Source organism: Malus sylvestris, chromosome 7 (assembly GCF_916048215.2).
Source record: "Malus sylvestris chromosome 7, drMalSylv7.2, whole genome shotgun sequence".
NCBI classification, from domain to species: domain Eukaryota; kingdom Viridiplantae; phylum Streptophyta; class Magnoliopsida; order Rosales; family Rosaceae; genus Malus; species Malus sylvestris.
The window spans coordinates 12916973-12933373 of NC_062266.1; the positions used below are offsets into that span (position 1 = coordinate 12916973).

Below are 16401 nucleotides of genomic sequence, written 5' to 3' on the forward strand. Positions count from 1 at the left end.
AAGCCAGTCCTTCTAGCACCATGGCTCCTAACCATACCATCCATATCGGCGTCATGCCAAGCCGCTCCAGCAAACCCGTGGCTCCGACCCGGCTGTGAAGAAAAAAGGGTTTTTTTTTTGTATTTTTTTACTTTTGATGCAACATAGAGAAGAAGACGACGACGATCAAGGGGTACAATTTCCTTTGGTTTTCTCTTTTTTTTCTTAGGAGAATATTGTTCTTTGGATTATTTAATCATCTGCTTAAGGTAAACTTAAAAAGGTTCTATAGGCAATTGGTTTACCTTTTCCATAACACTTTAACTTCAAGTCAAAGCCCAAAATTTAAAGCAACTCAAGAAACAACTCTCTGCTCGACTACTCAACTTGAGATTTCTACAACTTCTATTCTTTCCAAAAAAATTATGAAGCTGATACATGGACTTTTATCAACGAATGACAAGAATGGTCTTATTAAATTGGCATGGCCTACATTCAATACACGCGTAGTTCAATATCCCTGGAAGGCCTGAGCAGCTAACTACAATATCATCAAGCTCTCCTACCCATGGGAAGGAGAAAAGTCAAAGGTATTATAAATCTTATCCTTATTCTATCCTAATTGAAGGTCAACTCCAAGTAAGGAATTATATTCAAATCCAATCAAGGATTACACAAGATAATTCTAAGATATTTATTAAATAATATCTTAGGATAATTGTTTATTTGTTTTGTACGTACAAATTCGTCAATACTGAAGACGATGAATTTTCGCTACCACAAGAACGCCTTGCACTGTTCTGGTCAACTAGAAAATTTTCTTAATTAAATTGGTACGGCATTCAAACAAATCATCCTAGTAGAATATGAGCTGGAACCACACCAAGAAATATAGATACACACATATTGTACTGAAAAATTGGATCCTTTCTGTATGTCGAACGAGTCTCCGAGTCCCAAATGTGTAGCTTTTGACCTTGCTTATGATTGGTTATGCCATGAGAGCCAGATATTAGAGTGAATTTAATAATAAGTTTGGTGCTAACTTTGCCCCTTTCGGGGTGTCGAATGGTTACTAATTTTTTAATTTCATTTAGCACTTTCGTACGTTAACAAATTGCAAGGTGTTTTTTCATGTACAAGCATTTAGCATGTACCATTACATGGTAATATATGAAATCGTGCCAATAAAGAGATATATCTATTTCATTTGCCTATTTGTGAATTTAGATGACATGAGCCTGTTGGCCTTACATGATTATATAACTAAAACACAAATAAAAAAAAAAAGATGGCTAACCTGAAGCACTTCCAGCAGCATCTATTGAATGAGTTTGAAGGAGGAAGAAACACCACAACAATATCCAAGTTTTGTACAAGCTCTTAGCCTTATACCATCACTCAATGAGAAGTGTTTATTGCGTGTTTTAGGGCTTGCAGTCACCTCTATATTTATATTGGCTAAGAGACTAGGACTCCGTCCATAAAAGAGACCCAAATTCCACTTTTTAGCCTACAAATTAGGCATCATAATTACATGATTATCAAGGACTCGATCACCCTTATTTAGATTTCAAGACACGAAATTATAAGGCAGATGTAGAGGAAATCAAATCACAATCTTAGCATTAATCTCTAGTATTTCATTCTTGTTACATTGTAGACCATTTAAAGGTTGGTTTATATTGGATTAAGTCTAACATTCTCGTACTTGGTCTACAAATGTAATATTCATGCTTGTGTTTCTGAAATAGGGATCAGTACTACTTAACGCTTAGTGACTGTGCTCATGCCCTATCCTGAATACAAGTTTCTGTCAAATAAGTCTTTTCAACATTAAACTAACAAGGTTGTAAGATTAACATAACCTAAAACCTTCATAATCACTCTATGCTAAAATCTTCGTTCACATGAAACACCGTCAAATTATGATTACAAAGATGAACTTTTATAATATGTATGTGTCTTAACTCATGTGATCTCAGGTCCTCTATATTGTAGCATAAATGCTGCACTTAATGTTTTTTTAAGCTCCCTAGTTTGCCAATCAAACACATTCATCTAATGAATGAAAAAAATCTGCAATTATGAAAACGAATAGTAATAACACAACACTTGCATGGATATTCATCGGATAATTAACTAACACATAAAAAATGACGCAATGAACACAACCGGAAATTGAAAATGAATGCATGAATTCAAAATTATGCATACATTCTAGGTTATATGCAAATGTAAAGCATTACAAGTATGAAACTCAAGCTCTCATTGATCTACAACATCATTAATTGAAAACCAATATTTAAACCATACTTTTGATTGGTGATACCCGATTGGCTCCAAATCTATGGTTGTAGAAATAATAACATTCAAACAAGCACGCGGCAAAAAGCAAGAGTATGATCAGATCCATTTGCGAGATAGGCCAAACATCTTTTTCCTAAGCAAGGACAGAGCTGGTGAGTGACGATTGCCCAATCCCTTAAAGGGGATTCGGAACCCGGGAGTACTCTTTGACAGAATTGACGCTTCGCATGGGAGCTCTATTCTATTCTTGAGGGGGTGATCGAGGTTGCATAATGCTTTAGGGAACTGCGTTACTCAGTCAATGAATGCATATCTCCACCAAATTGTCTTTCTTTTACCTTTTATTAACATGTTTGTTGGAACCAAATTCATGCACCACCGTGCGTGGAGGATGTGCTTTGAACTTGACTACTTGCAAAACTGTAAACAACCATGAGCAAGCCTGGGACCGAGGGGTGGAGGGGTGGGGGTGGGGGTGGGGGTGGGTGTGTGCCAGCAAAAGGCTCTCCGACGGTCAAGTTAGTGAACAGTTTTAGACTCAAGCAATGGGCAAGAGAAGTCAAGTGTTCAGATTGCGTTATCAAAGATGTATAAGAAACGTAATGTGAGTTTCATCAAACATTTGACAAGTGTAATATTATAACTTAAGTGAGTTATATATATTGAACTTAGCCTAACTAATGTACTAATGCAGTTTCCGGAATTAAGATTTGGAGGGGAACTTAAGGAGGTTCAAATTAATTTGAATCAGACAGTTACATTGAAGAAGTAACTGGTGGTAACTCCTTTCTTGATGGGAGGAAGGAACTACTACAAGTATATATATATAGCGATATGGTCCCTTCTCTCGGTGTGAAAAAACATGTTTACCATTTCAGATTTAGACATAAACTCGTCCCATTGAGAGTTTGGTAATATTTTCGATCACACAAGAGAAAAGAAGGTTGTATTGGTGCAGTGATCTTCATGGCGTCGATGCAGGTTAGTGCTATCAACATTTAATGTAATGTTTTGTAGCTCAAGCGGTGGTATTACTATGTTCTGCCGCTCAAACGAAGGTGGTATTACTGTATTATGTCGCTCAAGCGATAGATTCTCCATACACAGATTAGAGTTTGATCGTTATGATCTCTAGAAGGACTAACATGTGGTATCAGAGCCGCACCATTCAAACTATTGCATGATTATACATGCATTATGACTACAATCTTCCGCTGCTATAACTGTATTAAATATTTCATGTGCATGACAATTATATCAATTACTGCAGCTTTATGTTGCAGACTGCATTATTTTTCAATTGCTTTTATTCTTTCAATATTTGAATCTATCTGTAGTATAGTATGATGATTCATAATTTAATTCCCATTAAGAATCATGAAGCATGATGCCTTATATATTTTCAAGGCTGTATGATATCATTTTGGTGTTGATACTGATGATTTTAAGTACTGTTGTCATTTGATTACATTGAATCTTCCACAAAAGTGTTAGATCCAATCTTAAGTTCTTATGATTACTTAGTTCAAAAAAAAAAAAAAAAGTTCTTATGATTACAATTAAGAATACTAAAAATAGAGGTTCATAATACTATCAAGTTGAACAAATTTCTAAAGAAATTTATATATACTGGGATCATTATGGACTGATGCATAGTGAATGATAAATGTCATGTAATGGTGTATTTCTTCTTGCCTAAAGGTGTAGTCATACATACAGACCATTATATTTATATTTGGCTATGCAAACTTTGAAAATTATAAACTTATATGAACAGTTTCTTGCCCGAAGGTGTGACTGGTTTCATATGTTTTAGAGTAACAAGACAATTAAGACATGTTCTTGCTTACAAAACTTATGATTTTCAAACCAAATGTATTTACATGCAGGTTTCAATATGCTCAATCTTGTTAACATCGAGAAATTGAATGGCACCAACTTCAAAACTTGGAAGCAACAGATTGAAATGAATCTGGGAATGCTTGAGTTTAACATAGCTTTTAAGTCCCATCAACCATCTGCCTTGGTTGATAGCAACACTCCTCAAGAGAGAGATCATTTTGCAAGATGGGAGAAGACAAATCAGATGTCTTTTCTCATTATGCAGAATGCAATGGAAGAGCATATCTGAGGTGGCATTACAAGTTGTGATTTAGCCAAAGATTATATGGCAATAAACGAGGAGAAGTACAAGAGGTCAGATAAGGCTGAAGTGGGGGTACATCTTTCTGCACTTATCAATAGAAAGTTCGATGGTTGAAGAAGTGTGTGTGAACATTTGTTGAAAATGGTGAATCTCTCTAACAAACTAAATGCCATGAAGATTGGTATCACTAACCAATTTCTAGTGCACATGGCCTTGTACTCTTTGCCTGGTTAATATGATCAAATCAAGGTGAACTATAACACTAAAAAAGAAACTTGGAATGTTAATGAGTTGATTGCTATATGTTGCCAAGAGGAAGACAGACTGAAATATCCAAAACCGAGAAAATGGAATTGGTCAACCTTGCCAACACTGCATATTGGATGTCATCAGTCATCATTGAAAGTAGGGTTAAAATATTAGAAAGTTTTTGTCTAGTGGTGTTGTTACTTTCGGTTCCCCCCTCACTTACTGTTTTTTATTCTTTGCTTTCGGCTCTTCATGCTGTAAAGCAAAAGCAGGATATTAGATTAAGTTTTAGAGGGATTGCATGTCATCATGATGTTGGCTTAGCTGCCATCTTCCCTGCTCTCTTCTTCACGTTTCTTCTTCCTTATATGCTGCAACTTGTAACAATTTTAGTCATGAAATAAATATATAAAACTTCAATATGGTATCAGAGCAGGAAAAATAACCTGCTTCTGCATTTCTTCTAGCTGATCGTATTCCATCTCCGACATGGCGGAAGAACATTCTTATTCGTTTGGAGATGAAAATCCCCAGCCTTCCTCCTCAACCGTGTCTGAGGTGGATGTAAATCCAAATCAAAGATTAAGCTCGGTCTTGTTAAATGAGTTTAATTACTTACCTTGGTCGAGAGCAGTGAGTCTTGCCCTAGGTGGAAGATCCAAGCTAGGGTTCATAAATGGAAGCATCGAAGTCCCAGATGTTTCCTCACCAACTTATGAAATCTGGCTTTGCAAGGATCAGCTAGTTATGTCATGGCTCCTAAATTCCATGGAACGTAAACTAGTTGAAATATTCAGTTATTCTGAATCATCATTCAAGCTATGGGAGACAGTCAAGGAGATGTATGGCAGCCAGAACAATGCTGCACGTGTGTTTCAATTGAAGAAGGACATTTCCAACCTACAACAAGAAGGAAAGCCCTTTGTTCAACTTCTGGGCAGCATGAAGAGCATGTGGAATGAGCTGGAAATGTATCGGCCTCATACAACTGAGGCGTCTTTGCTACTAAAAAGGGCAGAAGAAGACAAGATATTCCAACTCTTGTCAAGCCTCGATTCAGGATACGAAGACCTACGAAGCCACATACTCATGAACCCCGATCTACCTTCCTTCACCAGCGTATGTGCAACAATCCAACGTGAAGAAGTACGAAGGAAAGTCATGAACATTGGCACAAAGACCGGTGTAACTGAAGCAAGGGCTTATCTAGCCAACGAAAGAAAATACAAAGTGAAGAATCCACACTTAAAGTGTCAACACTGCAACTATACTGGTCACGTTAAGGAGACATGCTGGATTTTACATCCAGAATTAAAGCCAGAGTTCATGAAGGATAACAAGGGCTCACAAAGACTGAACCGTGCACCACACAGAGCCAACAATGCAACTGCCTCAACATCTCATGGTTCTGATGCACTCAAGAATTTCACTGCAAATCCAGCTGCACTCATAAATGAGTTTGCAGTGTATCTTCAAAGCAAGAAAGAGGTTGGCTTTGAAGATGGAAATTCAATAGCTTTGCTAGGCAAGTTCGCTGGATTTCTGACAGACACACAACACATGACCCGAGATGACATGCAAGGTATCATGACTGCTTTCAAAACTGCTCTTAATGTAAATATGATGCATGATTTGTGGATTGTTGATTCGGGTGCCACAGATCATATGACCAACCATATTTCTAAGTTTCACAAGTTTGAAAATTTTTCAAAACCTTCTCAAGTCTCAACTGCCAATGGTGAGAGTTCTAAGGTTTTAGGGAAGGGAAATATCAACTTAATGTCGGACAAAATTGAGTCAGTAGCCTTATTTGTTCCTTCTTTTCCATTTCAACTTCTATCTGTGGGAAAAATCACTAATACCTTAAATTGTTTAGCCATTTTCTCCCCTCACAATGTCATTTTTCAGGATTGCCTCACCAAGAAGACGATTGGTGAAGGGTTTTACCTTGATGGCCTCTATTACATATCAAAAAGCAGTCCCAGAGGATTTCAAGCCAAGTCCAGTCCATCCCAAGATAGTCAATTGTGGCATCAACGTTTAGCTCATCCTGCCCAACCTGTTTTGTCATCCTTGTTTCCAAACTTAGGAAATGATTTAATTTTGTGTGAAACATGTCATTTGTCTAAAGCCACCAGATTACCTTTTACCTCATCCTTATCTAGGACTAGTAAAGTTTTCGAACTAGTTCACTCAGATGTATGGGGACCAACGTTTGAATCTTTTGATGGTTATAAGTATTATGTAACGTTTGTTGATGATTTCTCTAGAGCCACCTGGTTATACCTTTTAAAGTCTAAGAGTGAAGTGATTGAAGTTTTTAAGGATTTTCACAATCTTGTTAAGAATCATTTTTCCTCTCAAATTCAAACCTTAAGATCTGACAATGGCACCGAATATATGTCCCATATCATGTCATTATATTTGAGCAAGCACGGTATCATGCATCAAACAAGTTGTGTTGGCACACCTCAACAAAATGGTGTAGCTGAAAGAAAAAATCGTGACATACTGGAAAAAACGAGAGCATTAATGTTACAAATGAACGTACCAAAGAGATTTTGGTCACAAGGAGTCATGGCGGCTGTGTACATCATCAATAGACTTCCTAGCCGAGTCTTGGGGTTTAAATCTCCACTTGAAGTCATGAAAGGAAGAAAAATCGACCTTTCACATCTTAGAGTCTTTGGTTGTGTCTGTTTTGTTCATATACAGTCACACCATCGAGATAAATTGGATCCTAGAGCTCTCAAATGTATTTTTCTTGGTTATTCATCAACACAAAAAGGATATAAGTGCTATGATCCTCAACTAAGAAAAATAATTGTATCTAAAGATGTTCGATTTCATGAAGCTAACCCTTTTTTTAGCAAATCACATGAAGCCACAAGTCAGAGGGAGTGCATCTTAGACCTAATTCCTCTACCAAGAATCTGTACTCAAGATGTTTTAAATGACAGAGGTACTAACCATGACCACATTGATGAATCTTCTACACCTCTCATTGAAGTCAATAATGAAGGTACTCATCCTGATAGTTCTGTGCATGATGATGACATCCAATAATATGAATGGGAAAGGCTGGAGATGAAGAAACAAACTGTCATCGCAAGATCAAGTGCTGAAGCTGAATATCGTGCAATGGCCTCAACCGCGTGTGAGCTGATATGGCTAAAAGGACTTTTATGTGAGTTAGGAGTGTTCACAGCTCAACCAATGACATTATTTTGTGACAACCAGGCTGCCATGCACATAGCATCAAACCCCGTCTTTCACGAGAGGACGAAGCATATTGAAGTCGACTGTCACTATATCCGTGAACAAGTACAGTCGCAGGTGATTCAGACGCATTACGTAAAAAGCTTCGATCAGCTGGCTGATATATTCACTAAACCTCTGGCTTCCCATCAGTTTCAAAGGCTCCTCTCCAAGCTTGGATCCATCAACCTACTGGATCCAGCTTGAGGGGGAGTATTGGATGTCATCAGTCATCATTGAAAGTAGGGTTAAAATATTAGAAAGTTTTTGTCTAGTGGTGTTGTTACTTTCGGTTCCCCCCTCACTTACTGTTTTTTATTCTTTGCTTTCGGCTCTTCATGCTGTAAAGCAAAAGCAGGATATTAGATTAAGTTTTAGAGGGATTGCATGTCATCATGATGTTGGCTTAGCTGCCATCTTCCCTGCTCCCTTCTTCACGTTTCTTCTTCCTTATATGCTGCAACTTGTAACAATTTTAGTCATGAAATAAATATATAAAACTTCAATACTGCAAAAGGAAAGGGAAAGCAGATCATGCCTGCCAAAAATGATAATTATAAGGGGACCAAGCCATTTAACCCTCGGAGCACAACAGCATCCGCATTTGGTCCAAGAAGCAATTCAAGAGTTCTGGTGTATCTGCCAAAAATAATGGAGCATCCTCATCTCAAGGTTTATAGGTTCACAAACCTCATTTTAAAAAGTGTTTTCATTGTCAATCAACTGAACACTTAAGAAAGAACTGTCCTGCTTTTAAAGTGTGGTTACTCAAGAAAGGTAAAACAATTTTTGATGTTTTTGTGACAGTTGAATCAAATATGATTTTTATACCACAAAACTCTTGGTGGTTTGACACTAGATGCTCCATCCATATATAACCAACTTTTTACAGGGATTTCGAAGCCAGAAGGAGACAAGTAAAGAGTCCTATAATGTTTATGTTGGAAATGGGAATAAAGTCATGGTTGAAGTTGTGGGTACTGTCAACTTAAAGCTGTCAACTAGATATGTTTTAACTTTACATAATGTATTGTATGTACCTTCAATTAGAAGGAATTTGTTTTCAGTAACTCAGTTTGTTAAACATGGCTTCTCTTATATAGGAGATGCTACTCAAATAAGATTTTATGTTAAAGACCAGTTTGACAGTGTTATTGGCTATGCTTTTCCAAATGGTGATTAATGGCAAATTGAATGCACTTATAATTATGATTGTCTCAATGTAGTTAACACAACTCCACAAAGAATGCTCATAAATAACTCTTCCTCAATGCTTTGGCATCGAAGGTTAGGGCATATATCCAAAGCTAGGATGATAAGACTAATAAAGGACAGTGCATTGACAAATGTTGACATATCTGATATTGAGAATTGCATAGATTGCTTCAAGGGCAAAACCACTAATTTAACCAACAAAAGTAAGGCCAAAAGAAGTAATGATCTTTTAGAGATCATTCACACATATGTGTGTGGTCCATTTCCAACAAAAACAATGTGTGGGAACTCTTACTTTCTTCTTTTCATTGATGTTTTTTTCAAGATATACCTATTTGTTTTTTATCTCGAACAAGACTCAAACTCTAAACTATTTTAAAATCTTTAAACTTGAGGTTGAAAAACATTTGGATAAACAAATTAAAATAGTAAGGTCTGATCGTGGAGGTGAGTTTTTTGGGAGATACACAGAACAAGGACAAATTAAAGGACCATTTGCATTATACCTGCAACAAGAGGGTATTATGGCTCAATACACAACCCCAGGTATACCATCACAGAATGGAGTGGCTGAGAGACGCAATCGGACACTTAAAGACATGGTAAGGAGCATGTATTCATTTGCCAAACTACCTGAATTCTTATGGGGTGAGGCAATCAAGACAACTAACTATATCTTTAATCGAGTGCCTACTAAAGTTGTCCTAATCACACGATTTGAAGCTTGGACATGAAGAAAGCCTAGTTTCAATCACTTTCACACATGGGGGTGTAAATGTGAAGCCAGATTGTACAATCCAAATGAAAGAAAATTGGATTTGAAGACCACTTCTTGTTACTTTGTTGGTTATGCAGAAAAATAAAAGGGTTTTCGATTCTACTGTCATCATGCTCGTACTATAATTATGGAAAGTCAAAATGCAAAATTCATTGAAGATATTCATCACAATGGAGTTGGTGCAGCTACTTCCATTGTTTTTTAAGAAGTTAGTGAAGAACCATGTTATTCCCCGGTCCCAAGTGCCATGAATACTTTGTCCTTACCTATGACAATGTCATTCGCTGATAATTTGCATTTCACTGCACCAACTGAAGCTTCTCTCCCAACCATTACTGAGATTCCTCAACTCTCTCCAATACCAGCTCTACCACCAGTCTTTGAAAGTGGTGATCAACCATCCACCAGTGTAGTTGTAGATCTATCTCAGCCTACATTATCAGTTAATAATGAACCCCCATTGCTCCCAACTAGAAAATCTTCAAGACTAAAGAAACCAACAATTTCGGATGATTACATGGTGTATTTGCAAGAGATTGACTACAATGTTGGAGATGTGGATGATCCACTCACTTACCAAGAAGCTATGTCAAGTCCTCATGCTTCATAATGGAAAGCTTTAATGGATGATGAGTTGGTTTCCATGGCAAGTAACCACGTATGGAATTTGGTGGAGAGTCCACCACATGCAAAAGTTGTTGGATGCAAGTGGATTTTTAAAACTAAAAGAGATTCTGAGGGCAAAGTGGACAGGTACAAAGCCAGATTAATAGTGAAGGGGTTTACTCAAAGAGAAGGGGTGGATTATACAGAAACTTTTTCTCAAGTCTCAACCAAGGATTCATTTCATGTGATAATAGCACTAACAACACAATTCAATTTGGAACTCCATCAAATGGATGTTAAAACAACATTTTTGAATGGAGGATTGGATGAACATATCTACATGAAACAACCCCTTGGATTCGTTGAAAGGGGGAAGGACAATTGGGTGTGCAAACTTAACAAGTCCATTTATGGCCTTAAACAAGCTTCAAGACAACGATATAAGAAGTTTGATAATGTTGTGACAGGTTTTGGTTTCATTGAAAATAAGATAGACAACTGCATATACATGAGAATGGTTAAATCAAATTTCATTTTCATGGTTCTTTATGTGGATGACATCTTATTGGCAAGCACTAGTTCTCAGTTACTCTCAGAAACTAAGACCATGCTAAAAAGTCACTTTGATATGAAGGATTTGGGAGAAGCTCATTATGTGTTGGCAATTGAAATACTCAGAAATCGACACTAAAGACTACTAGGGCTGGCTCAGAAAAATTACATTAGTAGGGTCTTGAAAAGGTTTAACATGGAACATTGCAGTGGTGGAGAAGTACCAATTGGGAAAGGAGACAAGCTTTCTGTCAAGCAATGTCCAATTACTGAGTTTGAGATTCAACAGATGAAGGACAAACCATATGCTTATTTGGTAGGTAGTGTGATGTATGCTTAAGTATGTAGCAGGCCAGATTTAGCTTTTGCTTTAAGTGTTTTGGGAAGATTTCAATCGAATGAAGGGTTGCCCCATTGGAATGCTGCAAAGAAAGTGTTAAGATATTTGAAAAGAACAAACATATGTGTTGACTTACCACTATGTTGATAATCTTGAATTGACATGTTATACGGATGCTAATCTTGGAGGATGTGTTGATGATAGAATGTCAACGAGTGGTTATATATTCATGTTAGCTGGGGGTGCAATTTCATGGAGAAGCAAGAAGCAACAAACAAGGGTTGTGTCAACCATGGAATCTGAGTATATTGGATGTTTTGAGGCAATGAGACAAACAAACTGGCTGAAGAACTTAATTCATCATATGAAGGTGGTGAGAAGCATAGAGAGACCTGTTAAAATCTTCTGTGATAACACCTCGACAGTGTTCTTTACTAAGAATAATAAAAGATCTAAAGCATCAAGACTAATGGACATAAAGTTTTTGAAAGTTCAAGACCAAGTGAAAGAAGGAGTTATCGAAGTTGAGCATATAAGCACCCGTGATATGGTGGCTGATCCACTGACCAAAGCCATACATGTTACAAGTTTTAACAAGCATGGGTCTGCAGAGTTCGATGGATGAGTTTTGAATGTGGGAGTAAGGATATTATGTTTGCAATCCTTGCTGTTTTAAGAAATAGTGTGAATGTACTGAACTGATTGTCTGTTCATTATGAAAGTACAATATATGTATGAAGTTTCTCACTGTTTGAATGTTAATTCTTGCAAATTAACATGTTAAAGAAAATACATAAATTGGTGTATTTTAGGACCAAAGAAATATGGGAGAGATCAAAGTGCACATTATGATTCTCTCGTTAATGTGATGTTTCCTTAATGATTATGCTTACTATTTATTGCAATATGACAGTGATCTTGGCGAACTGATACAAACACTGATATCAAGTTTCCAAGGTCCATCTACTGCACTAAATTGGTAAGTACTAAGCAAAGGCTTTACAAGTTATAACTCTATAATCATACTTGCTTATGATACTACAATAATGGTTTAATGTTTGATCTCACTCATGTGGGAGAATGTAAGAAACTTAATGTGAGTTTCATCAAACATTTGACAAGTGTAATATTATAAGTTAAGTGAGTTATATATATTGAACTTAGCCTATCTAATGTAATAATGCAGTTTCCGAAATTAAGATTTGAAGGGAAACTTAACGAGATTCAAATTAATTTGAATCAGACAGTTACATTGAAGATGTAACTGGTGGTAACTCCTTTCTTAATGGGAGGAAGGAACTACTACAAGTATATATATATATATATATATATATAGCGATATGGTCCCTTCTCTCGGTGTGAAAAAATATGTTTACCATTTTAGATTTAGACATAAACTCATCCTATTGAGAGTTTGGTAATAATTTCGATCACACAAGAGAAAAGAAGGTTGTCTTGCTGCAGTGATCTTCATGGCGTCAAACGCAAGTTAGTGTTATCAACCTTTAATGTAATGTTCTGCCGCTCAAGCGGTGTTATTACTATATTCTGCCGCTCAATCGAAGGTGGTATTACTGTATTATGCCGCTCAAGCGATAAATTCTCCATACACAGATTAGAGTTTGATGGTTATGATCTCTAGAAGGACTAACAAGATAAACCCTAGACGAGTGTATTTATACTGTGGGGAGAATCCTAAAGGATATCTAGAAGTAGATATTGCACCTTCTTAAGAGTCATAATTACTTGCGGCACATGCCAATTCCTAGATTGTAGAACTGCAAGTCTTAAAGGATTTGATTGTGTCCATATTTGGATCAAATCGCATATCTTGCAGATCAAGCATGGTCATCCAGCAGAGTCGCTTGGATTCTACCTATTGCCTTGGAATAGAGTGATGGTAGTACCGCTACTCTGTTTGATCCAGCTCCGCCCTAGAGCTGGTGAGTCCATGACTGGACTTCCGAAGTATTTGTATTAGGATCAATGAAATGCAAAACGAAACATTAAGCATTTGTTACACAAATTTTTACAATCTAACAACAAATTAGTATGTATCAATAATTACATATTAATGCTAGGTCCTTATTAGCCTCAAAATTCTTTATAACGATTAACAAGTAATCAGTTAAGGCCCCTCAATATGACTACGAGTAACAGCGAAGATTACCAAATGCACATAGACACCGAGTACATATTTGTGCAACTTAAACATGTTGTTGTCCCTTGAGTCATGATTCAAATCCAGTTTCTTTAATCACCAATACTTATTAACATGTACCAAATGGCTTGTAACTAACCGACATATTCGTGCAAAAATACTATAACTTTTTACGAATGCATGCAAATTAACTCAATAATCAACACCCTTTTTCTCAAGATCAACATGATTAGGATAATACAATAAAAAATTTCACCAAGTTTTAGAATTCAAAATCATATTACAAAGAAGTTAATGAGTGTGATACCCAAATTTTCTTTAACTAATTCTCCCACTTGGACAAACACTCATTATTATATTTGTTCAAAGAATGTACCAAAATAATGTCGCTTCATATTTTAGACATAATAGAATAATACCAAAACCAATATAAAGTTGTCATACAAAATTTTAGCAAAAAGTTACACTTACTCTATAATTTACCATGATTAATTTGTAAGTTTTATTAATGCACAAAATTTTGCAGATCAAATTAGAAATACTAATCTTCTTAGACTAAAATTTTATAGACATTTTATTTCAAAATAATAGTCCAACGTGATGGCTAAAATGACCGGCAGAATCTGCCAGCATAAAACTACCTACAAGAACATAAGTTATTAGTAAAAGAGTAAATTGTACAAATGGTCCCTCAACTTTAATCAAATTGGAGCAATGGTCCCTCAACTAAAAATCCATTACCATTGGTCCCTCAACTTATCAAAATGTGTAGCTATAGTCATTTTCATTAATTTTGTCAAAAATTTGTCAAAATAAGCTATGTTGGAATAACCATTTATATAATTAGGGTCCCTCAACACATCAAAGTGTATAATTATGGTTCTTTTCGTCAACTATGTCAAAAAATTTGTCAAAACGAGTTATATTGTAAGGACCATTGCTACAATTGGATTAAAGTTAAAGGACCATTTCTCCACTTGAATTAAAGTTCAGGGACCAATGGTAATGGATTTTTAGTTGAGGGACCATAGCTGCACGTTTTGATAAGTTGGGGGACCAAAAGTAATGGATTTTTAGTTGAGGGACCATTGCTCCAATTGAGTTAAAGTTAAGGGACCATAGCTACAATTTACTCTTAGTAAAATAACCATAATTAATATGCACGATAAATAATCACAAAATTATACAGCAACTTAGTAGACATATGTTTCACATATAAAATTTTCAGGTCATTTGGTAGTCATTAGATGAGTCATTCATCAAACTACAATCAAGACACGCAATCCACTGGAAAAATTATGTACTTCTATAAAAAAAATCTATACATTAATTATAATATATTCTTGTAAACTAACAAAATCTAACACCCAAGCTAACAAAATCTATCGTTTGACCCATAAAAAATATATTCTTGTAATTTTGGTGTCTCAAAGGAAACTAAAGAAGTCTAATTTATCATCTAACTTTATCATGATTTTGTTTTAAACACAACAACGTCCAAACAAACATCATGACATTATAGTTCAAAATGGAAGAGACATAAGGATCAACAAATCTCATGAACAAACATAGTAAATATATTATGATGCAACTGATTTTCATGCCACGACCCACAAAAATAATCAAATATAATCGAGTTCATAGTGGAATCATTTGTAAGTGAAGACATGGAACATAATCCTCAATAAACCTTCATCAAACTAGGTTAATTGACACCTATGCACAAGCAATTTAATTAGTTTCTTGTACTGGATTACATGTCACAAGAGGTACATTCATAAAAAACTCACCTGTGGGCAAGATGAGGCTTTCACAAACTCTTGTGAAATAAAATTTATATTATGGCATCTTCCTTGGACCAAGGGGAACAACCTACACTTGTAGGCAAGAAGATTATCACTTTTGTTATAATTAAGTGCAAGTTTGATCAAGGAACTTTGAAATCACAATTCCCCACATCTACTAAACTGCTACGGCTTGCTTAGTTGATGCAAATATGCAAAGACAATGATCAACTTCAACCTGAAATATGACAAAGAAGTACATGGATTGATTAGCTACTATTGACAACTTGTGATCTGATTCAAGGTTAAAATCTTGCCAACAAAGCATCCATATAGTAATCTCCTTCTTAACTCACGTGATATTTAGTTAATTAGCTTGTCTCTTGCATTCCCGTACAAGGGAGTCCGGCAAGTCTTCCATTTACATATGCAAGTTGTGTCTCTTCTATTATCCCACTTTTAACTTACTCCACCTACTTCTAAACAAAGTATCACTTACGATGCTCGACATTTCACAGGTAGGCCAGTCGTCATCCCTCGTGGTCGGCTAACTAATATGTTCCAGTATCACTACCTTGACCACTCTGTATGGCCTTTCCAATCGTGGGGTGAAAGTGTCAGCTGCCTTCCCCTTAGAAGATGGCGTCACAGCTCGTTGCACTTCTCATTGATGAAATCCAAACTTAGGGAAAGTTATTCATGGTTATCCTCATGATTGAAGAACTTGATTCATTGAGTGGGCTCCTTCACCTCGACCAGGACAACCACCTCAGACCCGAACACCAATGAAAACGGTGTTTCGCCGGTGGCCACCTTGTGCGTAGTTCGATACGACCATGGACATATAGCATCAGTGTTGCGCAATTGTCTTTCGCCGGGGTTGCTGCCAGTCGGCGTCACAAGATGTTCTTGATAATCTTATTAATGGCTTCCATTTGTTTGTTGGCCTTAGGGTGGTATGGCGAACCAAAGCGTAATTCATTCTATAATTCAAGTAGAACTTCTTGAAGTTTGGGTTATCAA

General features: G+C 36.4%; 1 protein-coding gene across 1 annotated transcript; it reads left to right on the top strand.

Annotated features, from left to right (window-relative positions):
* Positions 1 to 5491: 5491 nt before the first annotated feature.
* On the top strand, positions 5492 to 6945 carry LOC126629948 (uncharacterized). Its single transcript, XM_050300118.1, has 2 exons — positions 5492 to 6266; positions 6593 to 6945. The coding sequence occupies exons 1-2, from the start codon at positions 5525 to 5527 to the stop codon at positions 6619 to 6621; spliced, it is 771 nt and encodes a 256-aa protein (XP_050156075.1). The 5' UTR covers positions 5492 to 5524; the 3' UTR covers positions 6622 to 6945.
* The last annotated feature ends 9456 nt before the right edge of the window (positions 6946 to 16401 follow it).

Excerpts from the sequence above, each read along its gene's own strand:
- LOC126629948 (XM_050300118.1), top strand. The coding sequence starts at position 5,525 with ATGTATGGCAGCCAGAACAATGCTGCACGTGTGTTTCAATTGAAGAAG. Across the intron at positions 6,267-6,592 it reads GACCCGAGATGACATGCAAG|GATTGCCTCACCAAGAAGAC; the intron begins GTATCATGACTG and ends GTCATTTTTCAG.